This window comes from Pelophylax lessonae (assembly GCF_965119305.1).
Source record: "Pelophylax lessonae genome assembly, chromosome: 8".
NCBI lineage: Eukaryota > Metazoa > Chordata > Amphibia > Anura > Ranidae > Pelophylax > Pelophylax lessonae.
Window position 1 is genome coordinate 42478162 of NC_138775.1, and position 12339 is coordinate 42490500.

Sequence of the window (12339 nt, forward strand, 5' to 3'; positions counted from 1 at the left end):
ATATCGTTGCTGATCGCCATCATTACAAGTATGAAAAAAAATAAAGAATAAAAATTCCATAAATGTATCACATAGTTTGTAGGTGCTATAACATTTGTGTAAACCAATCAATATACATGTATTGGATTTTGTTTTTTTTTTTTTTACCAATAATTTGTAGCCAAAAACATGTTGGCCTAAATGTATGAAGAAATTTTATTTTTTTTATTTTTTTATTGGATGTGTTTGATAACAGAAAGTAAAAAAAATATATATATTTTTTTTTTCAAAGTTGTCGGACTTTTTTTGATTTTTGAAAAAAAAAAAAAAAAACACAGAGGTGATTCTATACCACCATAAAAAAGCTCTATTAGTGGGAAAAAAAATTACATAAATTGTATTTGGGTACAGCATCGCATTACTGTGCAATCGTCAGTTAAAGTAACGCAGTGCTGTTTTGCAAAAAAGAGCCTGGTCATTAAGGGGGGGTAAATCTTACAGAGGTTAAGTGGTAAAACATGAGGCCAGGAGGTTGTAAAAACAGGTGATTGAGCTGCAGTTCTACCACCCCCGACTACCCACCTAAACAAGATATGCAGCCACTCAGGGCTGTACACATGCTGTGGTTTGATGCGTTGCTTTCCTGGCCTCAGCAAAGAGTAACCTGCTGACACAATTAGTGAGCAATACAGCTGCTGGATGGGATCCATTAAAGGCAATGGAGCTTCACCTCATCGGCCTGGTTGTGGTCTGGGGGCTAAACCTTTTTAGCATTAAAACAGGCATTGAGTATGCAGCATATCACATATAGCTGCCTTTCAATCACCCTCTGAAAAGCGATCTATTGTGCTGTACGTGTTCCAGGGCAGCCATTCTTTATTCACATCATGTAGCAATGGAAAAGTAAAACTTAACCAAGCAGGACAGAGATATGAGAGCTGCCATTACTGACCTATTTTAAATCAGTATTAAACACAAAAGCAAATATTTATTATATTGCAGCTTACCATTTATTAGATATAATGGCTGCACAAGTTTCCTTTTTTAGGCAATCTTTCTTTTATTTTTATCTGGTGATTCAGCCAATAAGTCTGTTGTCATTTACAGTCCCCTTCCTTTTCTGACTGATATGATTACTCACTGTGTTCATTCATAACTGAAGCATAGTAAAGTTTGCTATGCTTCAGTTTTTAAATGAACAGGAAGTTGCTTAGCACAGAGCACACCCCATTCATTCATTGTCCAGTGCAGCTGAGGCTGCAGAAAAAGGGACTGGGGAATCTCTATCCTCAGTCCCTTTCCCAGTGTCAAATGTGAGACATCAGGGGTCTGTTTAGACCCTTGATATTTCACCAAAGCCCCCCAATGGTGTACCTAAAAAAAATTGTAAAAAACAAAATATTGTAAAAAATATTTAAATCATTTGTAAAGTATAACAGAAAAATAAAATAAAAAAATAAAAAACGACTGACAACCGCCACTGCCTTACTGACATGTCCACTGCCCTACTGACACCGTCCACTGCCCTACTGACACCGTCCTCACACTGTCCACTGCCCTATTAACACCGTTCACAAAACGGAGAATATAACACCTACTAACACCGTCCACTGCCCTACTGACACCGTCCACTGCCCTACTGACACCGTCCTCACACTGTCCACTGTCCTACTAACACCGTCCACTGCCCTACTGACACCGTTCACTGCTCTACTGACACCATCCACTGCCCTACTGACACCATCCACTGCCCTACTGACACCGTCCACTGCTATACTGACACCGTCCACTGCTCTACTGACACCGTCCACTGCCCTACTGACACCATCCACTGCTATACTGACACCGTCCACTGCTTTACGGACACTGTCCACTGCCCTACTGACACCATCCTCACACCGTCCACTACCCTACTGACACCGTCCTCACACCGTCCACTGCCCTACTGACACCATTCACTGCTATACTGACACCGTCCACTGCTATACTGAAACCGTCCACTGCTATACTAACACCGTCCACTGCTTTACGGACACTGTCCACTGCCCTACTGACACCATCCTCACACCATCCACTACCCTACTGACACCGTCCTCACACCGTCCACTGCTATACTGACACCGTCCACTGCTATACTGACACCGTCCACTGCTATACTGACACCATCCACTGCCCTACTGACACCATCCTCACACCATCCACTGCTCTACTGACACCCTCCACTGCTATACTGACACCGTCCACTGCCCTACTGACACCGTCCTCACACCGTCCACTGCTCTACTGACAGCGCCCACTGCTATACTGACACCGTCCACTGCCCTACTGTCCGTCCTCACACCGTCCACTGCCCTACTGACACCATCCACTGCCCTACTGACACCATCCACTGCTCTACTGACACCAGCCACTGCCCTACTGACACCATCCACTGCCCTACTGACACCATCCACTGCTCTACTGACACCACCCACTGCTCTACTGACACCGTCCACTACCCTACTGACACTGTCCTCACACTGTCCACTGCTCTACTGACACTGTCCACTGCCCTACTGACACCGTCCTCACACCATCCACTGCTCTACTGACACTGTCCACTGCTATACTGACACTGTCCACTGCCCTACTGACCGTCCTCACACCGTCCACTGCCCTACTGACACTGTCCACTGCTATACTGACACTGTCCACTGCCCTACTGACCGTCCTCACACCGTCCACTGCCCTACTGACACCACCCACTGCCCTACTGACACCATCCACTGCTCTACTGACACCCTCCACTGCTATACTGACACCGTCCACTGCCCTACTGACACCATCCTCACACCGTCCACTGCTCTACTGACACCGTCCACTGCTATACTGACACCGTCCACTGCCCTACTGACCGTCCTCACACCGTCCACTGCCCTACTGACACCATCCACTGCCCTACTGACACCATCCACTGCTCTACTGACACCAGCCACTGCCCTACTGACACCATCCACTGCCCTACTGACACCATCCACTGCTCTACTGACACCACCCACTGCTCTACTGACACTGCCCACTACCCTACTGACACTGTCCTCACACTGTCCACTGCTCTACTGACACTGTCCACTGCCCTACTGACACCGTCCTCACACCGTCCACTGCTCTACTGACACTGTCCACTGCTATACTGACACTGTCCACTGCCCTACTGACCGTCCTCACACCGTCCACTGCCCTACTGACACCATCCACTGCTCTACTGACACCACCCACTGCTCTACTGACACCGTCCACTGCCCTAGTGACACTGTCCTCACACTGTCCACTGTCCTACTAACACCGTCCACTGCCCTACTGACACCATCCTCACACCGTCCACTGCTCTACTGACACCGTCCTCACACCGTCCACTGCTCTACTGACACCGTCCACTGCTATACTGACACCGTCCACTGCCCTACTGACCATCCTCACACCGTCCACTACCCTACTGACACTATCCACTGCCCTACTGACACCATCCACTGCTCTACTGACACCATCCACTGCCGTACTGACACCGTCCACTGCCCTACTGACACCAGCCACTGCCCTACTGACACCATCCACTGCTCTACTGACACCAGCCACTGCCCTACTGACACCATCCACTGCTCTACTGACACTGTCCACTGCCCTACTGACACCGTCCTCACACCATCCACTGCTCTACTGACACTGTCCACTGCTATACTGACACTGTCCACTGCCCTACTGACCGTCCTCACACCGTCCACTGCCCTACTGACACCACCCACTGCCCTACTGACACCATCCACTGCTCTACTGACACCCTCCACTGCTATACTGACACCGTCCACTGCCCTACTGACACCATCCTCACACCGTCCACTGCTCTACTGACACCGTCCACTGCTATACTGACACCGTCCACTGCCCTACTGACCGTCCTCACACCGTCCACTGCCCTACTGACACCATCCACTGCCCTACTGACACCATCCACTGCTCTACTGACACCAGCCACTGCCCTACTGACACCATCCACTGCCCTACTGACACCATCCACTGCTCTACTGACACCACCCACTGCTCTACTGACACTGCCCACTACCCTACTGACACTGTCCTCACACTGTCCACTGCTCTACTGACACTGTCCACTGCCCTACTGACACCGTCCTCACACCGTCCACTGCTCTACTGACACTGTCCACTGCTATACTGACACTGTCCACTGCCCTACTGACCGTCCTCACACCGTCCACTGCCCTACTGACACCATCCACTGCCCTACTGACACCATCCACTGCTCTACTGACACCACCCACTGCTCTACTGACACCGTCCACTGCCCTACTGACACTGTCCTCACACTGTCCACTGTCCTACTAACACCGTCCACTGCCCTACTGACACCATCCTCACACCGTCCACTGCTCTACTGACACCGTCCTCACACCGTCCACTGCTCTACTGACACCGTCCACTGCTATACTGACACCGTCCACTGCCCTACTGACCGTCCTCACACCGTCCACTGCCCTACTGACACTATCCACTGCCCTACTGACACCATCCACTGCTCTACTGACACCATCCACTGCCGTACTGACACCGTCCACTGCCCTACTGACACCAGCCACTGCTCTACTGACACCGTCCACTGCTATACTGACACCGTCCACTGCCCTACTGACCGTCCTCACACCGTCCACTGCCCTACTGACACTATCCACTGCCCTACTGACACCATCCACTGCTCTACTGACACCATCCACTGCCGTACTGACACCGTCCACTGCCCTACTGACACCAGCCACTGCCCTACTGACACCGACCACTGACCTACTGACACCGACCATTGCTCTACTGACACCATCCACTGCTATACTGACACCGTCTATGTTTTAATATGTAGCACCCTCCTAGATAGGTACTAGAGAGTGAGGATAGTTTTTGGCTCTGTCTGCCTATCAGAGGAGCAGCAGGTAAATTTTATATTGCACTCTGATTAACAGAGAGTAGGATCTGTGAGTTAGGTTTGCTCAGTGTGCCCAGTGTGTGATTCATATGGTCTGAGGGAATGTCCCCACTGTGGACAGTGGAGGAAACCTGGCCAATGTGGACACAGGCTTTTGATACAGCCCCAGGGATTGGCACAGACGCTGTCTCAGTGCATTGTGGGTTGTGGTATAAAAAGCCAGTGGTGCAGGTGCACAAGGTCTTTGGCGGGAAGCAGAGTCCCAGATGGAGGGTTGCGGCTGCCTCCTCTTCTGAAGGGGTTGGTGTGTGGTCACAGGCATTTGGCCTGGTGAGCCAGAGGAGTGGAGCTAAACCCAGAGGTCCAGGAGAGCTGACTGGAGGAGTTGGGGCACCGGAGAACCTGGAAAGCAGTATTGTGAGTACAGAGGATCTTGCCTAAGGGTCTGCCCAGGAAGAGGACCGCTCCGGAGAGTGTAGTCAGTGGATGGGTCTCAGCTGGAGGAAAGAGGGTACTAGGTGAGTGCCCTGAAATTAAATACAATAAAGAACATTTACCTGAGATTCATGGCAGGATGAAGTAGCGGTCCTCAGAATTGTGAATAGTTCAAGTGTTGGAGTATCCCACTCATCCCTTCTCCCATCCCAATATAAAATAAAAACAACATAAACATCAACCCCTAGACTGATCATTGACTGAGCCAAGAACGTAAAGTGCTATAATCTCTGCTAGCAGTTGCTACGGGTAACCCAGAGGAATCCAAAAGTGTTAAAAACCAGCAGCTCTTAAGGGGGCATTGCTACAAATACAATTCAAAATGTATATATAAGCGTGTGTGTGTAAGTATATGTCTATACGTATGTACAGTATATATGTGTTTGAACTTTGGAGTGCACAGCCTATTGCACTAAGCTGCACAAGCCTATGTCCACAATCAAAAATTCATTGTGAGTGCTTGGTTAGTGTGTCTTCAGTAATCCAGTGCCAAGGCTTCTGCTTTTCTTACATGTCCAATGGATATTTCCCCTGGACATATCAACTTCACAATCCACAATTCACTTGTTAGCAGCTCCCCTGGTCTGAACTTCTAAGAGCTGTGGATCACAGTCTTTGTCTCCTTTCCCTGCTCATTCCCCAGCATATTGGTCCTTTGCTGTTGGTAGTTTCGGTTTTTTCAGTTTTTTTGCAGATTTTCCAAACACCCTTTTACTGCTACTTCCACCCTATGGACACACAAACTTTACAATCAGCAATCTATTGGTTTGCTTGGTTAGTGTGACTCAGAGGTGTAATTATAACCTTCAGGGCCCGGGTGCAAGAAACCATGAAGGGCCCCCCTGGACCCCTTCCCTACAAGCCTGGGGCTCTTCCCACTGATCCTGGGGCCCTTTTTCTCTCATTGCAGGGCCCTTTATTACGGTCCCGCAGCGGGACCCTTTCACAAGTTCAGCAGTGGGCCCACTTCCTGCCATCTTGGGGCCTCCCCACAGTGGTGGAATGCCAGGGCCCAGTCGCGAGTGTGACCTTTGTGATCCTAGAAGTTCACCCACTGGTGTCAGTCGTTTTTATTTTTTGGTATTTTAATAGTATTATTTTTTATCATTTTATTTTATTTTTTTCCAGTGTCACTGACTATGACTCTGTCCATTCAGTAAAGGAAGGAGCTGGTAAATTACATATTTACCAACCCCTTCCTGGTTCTCTATTGTGACACATCCCCTGCAGCCAGCAGGAGAGGGGGGGGGCACAGTGGGGGTGGGGGGGGCAGCAGAGTAGGGGGGGGGGGACCAGGGGAGCACACAGGGGCCCAGAGTCAGCAGAACAGAAGTGAACTGGATAGGAGGGGCAGCGGGGGCAGCATACAGAGGAACCAATCTCTTCCATTTTTCTCCTGCAGCTACAGGGGGAAAAAGGAGGACAGTGATTTCTCTACATGCTGCCCCCGCCGCCCCTCCTATCCAGATGTACAGGGGAGCCGCACAGGCCCCTTGGAGCATGGGGCCCGGTTGCAATTGCAACCCCTGCAACCCCTGTAGTTACTCCACACACATGTTAATTATACCTTTTATATTCCTGCTGAGTAGCTCTTTGTGCTGCTTCTCCCTATCCCGGTCTAAGCTCTGTTGTACAATGAATTGTAAAAGGCAGAGATAACATCAAATTCAGGGACTTACATTGCCTGCTTTTAAAAATAGATTTAATTGTGTACTAATGAATACAGGACTGCATAAATATCTGCTTGGAGTTCAGAATTAAAATCAGCAACATCTACTAATAGCAGAATAAACAGAATAGTTTGTGTAGGGAGGGCCATCACCACAGTTCTTAGTAAAATCTAAAGCGGAGTTCCAGCACGGGGGGGGGGGGGGGGTTAAAAGTCAGCAGCTACAGTAGCACACCAATGCACAAAGCAAGGTCCATAAAGACATGGATGAGAGAGTTTGGGATGGAGGAACTTGACTGGCCTCCACAGAGTACTGACCTCAACCTGACAGAACACCTTTGGGGTGAATTAGAGCGGAGACTGCAAGCCAGGCCTTCTCATCCACATCAGTGCCTGACCTCACATAGGACACACTCCTAAACCTTGTGGACCACCTTCCCAGGAGAGTTGAAGCTGTTATAGGTGCAAAGGGTGGGTCAACTCAATAATGAACCCTACAGACTAAGACTGGCATGCCAGTAAAATTCACTAAGGCAAGTGTCTCAATACTTTTGGTAATATAGTGAATATTGTTACATTGGTCCAAGACTCCAAGCTGGATCAATGTAACTATGTAAAAATATAAATTCCTGGAATCCGGCTTTAAGTAGATTGTGGAATCAGATTTTAGTGTGTAACCAGCTTAATGCTGACTACACATACATATATCAATATTTCATGAAATTGACCATTCGTCATTATACCATTGACCAATAATCATTATAATTGATCATTTCATGGAATTATTGGATCAATATGTGAATAGAGAGGAGAAATGTCCTTCAGAGTACAGTGAGACAGTTGCCCATCCTCCACTCTGCCGAGGCACGATGCATTGTTCTTCCAGCGAATGTCCATTGTTATGGCCTTTCTTGGTGGTTCCATTTTTCTACCAAAGGCTTTGGCCACCGTCAATGACTAAATTATGGCCTGTCATGTAGTCGGAAGCTTCAGATGCCAAATACACCACTGCGGCCTGCAGATCTGTCACCTGAGCCAGTTTCCCAGCGGGGATATCAGCCAACCAGCGCTTTACAAGAGGCTTGAGTGCTTCTGAATGGATTAGAGGAGTGTCTACGATTCCCCTGCCAAAGAGAGAGACAGAAAAGCACAAAAAGTTAACATGACTTAAAACAGTCCTCTATCTCCCCAACAAAATCTCCATAAAACAATTCTCTGCTTTTATATCAGGCCACATGACAACTTTGCTGAAGCCACTAATGATGAAATGAATAATGATAGAATACGTTCAGGCTGCCAAACAAGCTGCTAATTAGGCCTGTACATTCAACTCACACTGGAATAAAAACAATTGTAGGTCCAGTTCACTGATGGTTTGTTTACTTGGTTGCCAGTCAAGCCCTGATGAAGAGGACATGTAGACCTCCGAAACGCGTTGGATATTTCTTGAATTGTACCCATGACCTTTAATAGAAATAAAGTTGTTTCTGGACCTCCTAGCAGTGGTGTGGTGCCTAAGGCGGAGTTCCAGCCAGGGGGGGGGGGGATTAAAAGTCAGCAGCTACTAATGCTGACTTTTAATAAAAGCACACTTACCTGTCCAGGGATTCCACGATGTCGGCACATGAAGCCGATCTGTCCATCGACTCCGGGTGCAGGCGCTGGCATCTTAACAAATTGTTTTCTACTGTGCATGTGCGAGTCGCGCTGCGCTTTCTGAATGATCCTGCTGCCTTCTGAGAACTGTGTGTCTCCCAGAAGGCAGTGGGGGTGGGGGCGATGGAGGGGGCCGAAAACTGCGTAGATTGCCGCTCAACGATTGCGGCGATCTTACCCAGAAGTGGGAGCGGGTACCTGGTTTTGGAAGCAAACAAGGGGAGCTTCCCCTTTTGGGTGGAGCTCCGCTTTAAATTTCAACCCTTCTTACATTACACTACAAGCCAAGGAGATCCTCTGGGGTGTAAACGCCGCCTACAGTGCTGCGCCAGAAAAATTATATAACATAAGATTAGAGATAAATAATGTATAAAAGTGTTTTTAGTGTCCAAAAAAATATTGTATACAGGTGCTTCCAGTGTCCCAGTGATATCTTAATAACAGTGACTCATAGAAAACAATCTTCTGTGATCCCCACAAAAGCAATCCATGATGTGCTCTACTTCACCACCACCAGAAATCAAAGCCTCTCACCTTACACACTGACCCAAGAATCAACCCAGGTCAGATAGAGCTTTACCCCACCGGGGTCACAGGATGGTGTAGAGGATCTTCAATAGGACACACACACAGATTCCCAAAATAAGTTCCACTCTCATCAGAAGCAGATGACAGGCATAAGAGGGAAAAAGCCAAGCAGATCTAATGCTCTCCATATGGGTGAATCAACAAGGAGTTTATTAAAATAAGGTACTCACAAACAAACACTTGGATAAGTGCATATATGATAACAGCTCCACACAGCTGAGAGGATGCAGCCTCCAGCAGGATAGGCTTCGCTCCCTATACACGTTACGTCCTTGCCGATTGGGCACTGACGTCCACAGTAGAGAAGTAGAGGAGGCTCTACTGTGGAAGTCAGTGCATTATTTATCTCTAATCTTATGTTATATACTTTTTCTGGCGCAGCACTGTATATGGTTTTAGTTTTGTTTGTGGAGTGAATAACACTGTTTTGTGTCAGCAGCCGGACGCTGTAAGATTTTGTTGCACTGCAATAATTTTATCGCACGATTGTATTTATTTTCATCACTTTTGCGCTGATAGCTTTACACTGTTGTAAACGCCGCCTGTCCAGTAACCAGATCATTTACACCAACATTAATACCTTAAGAATAACAATATCAGTAAAATAAACCTACGGGTCCAGCGCTATCTTTCCACTTTCCTCAAAAGAATACGTTCAATGGCAGCCACGTGTCAGGTCAATCAGTAAAGCCACAAATATAGGCAGCCAAAGTGTTCCATGCAAATTGAGACATTTCTAGAAAGTCAGTCTTTGCTCCACTCACTAAACTCCCGAGCCTCCCAATTGTGATGGGTGGCCTCAAAGTGTATCTAAGCCCGAAAACTAAAAACTAATATATTACAGCTTACCAGTATTTAGATGTGGTGGCCCGTTCAGGCTATTTTTGGCTATCTAGGAACATAGCCTGCTCTCCTCCAATGATTAGACTTGTGCTTGCATGCCCCCCGTACTGCACAGCCATTCACTGGGAGGACAAGTGTGCTGCTATTTCTCCTCCCCTATTTTTCTAAACCTTTGCAGCCAAGAACAGATGGTATGTGATCACTTTTAAAAAAGGAAGGAAAAAATTTATTTTTATTGTTTTTTATAATGTTTACACAAAAGTTTTGCCTTTCATTTCTATTTTAAACGAAATGGGTTGTTTTACGAGGTTAGGGTTCACACACACTCTAAAGCAGAAAAAAAGATGCCCGGCAAAGTCAAATACTCACCCTCAATCTGGCACTGTCCAATATACTAATATCTTTCTGCCACTAGATGCCCTCAGTCTTTTGGCATGAATGATAACCAATGTAATTTAGCCCAGTCCTCTGAGTTAAGGCTGTCCTAAACCAACCCCTGGGATGGTATCATCTCACAATCTCTGAGCACAGGTTTTCATGGACCTGCCCCCTGAGAGTAGCGTCATCACACAACCTCTGAGCCCAGGCTGTCATGGATCTCCCCCTTAGAGCAACATCATCACATAACCTCTGAGCCCAGGCTGTCATTAATCTCCTTTTGATGGTGCTGCCATTACATAACCTCTGAGCCTAGGTTGTCATGAATCTTCTCTTGATGGTGCTGCCATTACACAACCTCTGAGCCCAGACAGCCATGGATCTCACCTTGAGGGTGCCACCATCACACAACCTGTGAGCCTAGGCTATCATGGATCTCGCCCTGGGTGCAGCATCATCATGCAACCTCTGAGCCCAGGCTGTCATGGACCTGCCCCTCTGAATCCAGGTTGGCCTACCGTGGAGGGATGGCGTCATCACACAACCAAAAATTCTATGGCAGGACAAGTAGTGCCCACACCAAGGGACCCCTGTATATACTGTGGTCCTAACTCTAAATTTCCAGAGTCTCCATAGTAGGAGCATATATAAGAATGGATAGATTAAGGGCAGGTGTGCCTGGAGGGAGCCCACCACTCCGTAATCTTTTGTTTGTTTGTGATGTGCATTGCCCCTTCCATGTGCAACTTGCTGCAAAGGTCAGTTCTAGGTTGGAGTGGTTGCCACTATTTTGTACAGTTGGTTGAATTGGGTGCAGGGACGCACTAGATGCTTTCGCTGCCATTGCACTTTTGCTGGGCGTGACGTGTTTCCTGTGTCTTTAAGGAGGAATGGATTTCCCCCCAGGCATACCTGCCCTTAATCTATCTAGTGGTCCCTTGGCATGAGCATTGTGGCTTATGTATATATTTGCAAATGTGTGCAACCAACACCCTCTGTTTTAAATGTTAACTGTTGAACAGGGCCAATTCTGTTGTTTTGCAGGCTGGTCGGTAAGTGTGCTGGGAAATCTTTTGTTTTTTTGCAATGTGCATTGCCCTTCCATGTGCACCTTGCTGCAAAGGCCAGTTATCCATTGGGTTGGGTGCAACTTTTTTTACAGTAAGGGCCCACACTCCCGTTCACAACCAGAGAAGATGAGAAGGGTCCCAGGATGTCACCCTACTGTGATATGCACTATATTGTCAAAAGTATTGGGACACCTGCCTTTACATGCACATGAACTTTAATGGCATCCCAGTCTTAGTCCATAGGGTTCAATATTGAGTTTGCCCACCTTTGTGGCTTTGTGGCTATAACAGCTTCAACTCTTCTGGAAAGGCTGTCCACAAGATTTAGGAGTTTGTCTATGGGAATGTTTGACCATTCTTCCAGAAGCGCATTTTTGAGGTCAGGCACTGATGTTGAACGAGAAGGCCTGGCTCGCAGTCTGCGTTCTGTGCAGACCAGTCAAGTTTCTCCACCCCAAAATCACTCATCCATGTCTTTATAGACCTTTATAGACCAATCATTTGGTGTAGGGGGGATTATGGCGTGGGGTTGTTTTTTAGGGGTTGGGCTTTAGTTCCAGTGAAGAGATCTCCTAAGGCATCAGAATACCAAGACATTTTGGCCAATTTCATGCTCCCAACTTTGTGGGAACTTTTTGAGGATGGTCCCTTCCTGTTCCAACATGACTACGCACCAGTGCACAAAGCAAGGT

The 12339-nt window shown here is 47.5% G+C and overlaps 1 protein-coding gene across 2 annotated transcripts in view; it reads right to left on the minus strand.

Moving 5' to 3' along the window:
- Nucleotides 1-7747: 7747 nt before the first annotated feature.
- The window catches only part of LOC309561568 (D-threitol dehydrogenase-like), a 117587-nt gene continuing 112995 nt past the window's right edge, over nt 7748-12339 (minus strand). For both annotated transcript variants that reach the window (XM_082265548.1, XM_082265549.1), the window contains one exon: nt 7748-8236. In XM_082265548.1, coding sequence (XP_082121674.1) covers nt 8041-8236 — 196 coding nt within the window. In that variant the 3' untranslated portion in view covers nt 7748-8040. The remainder of the gene's footprint in view (nt 8237-12339) is intronic.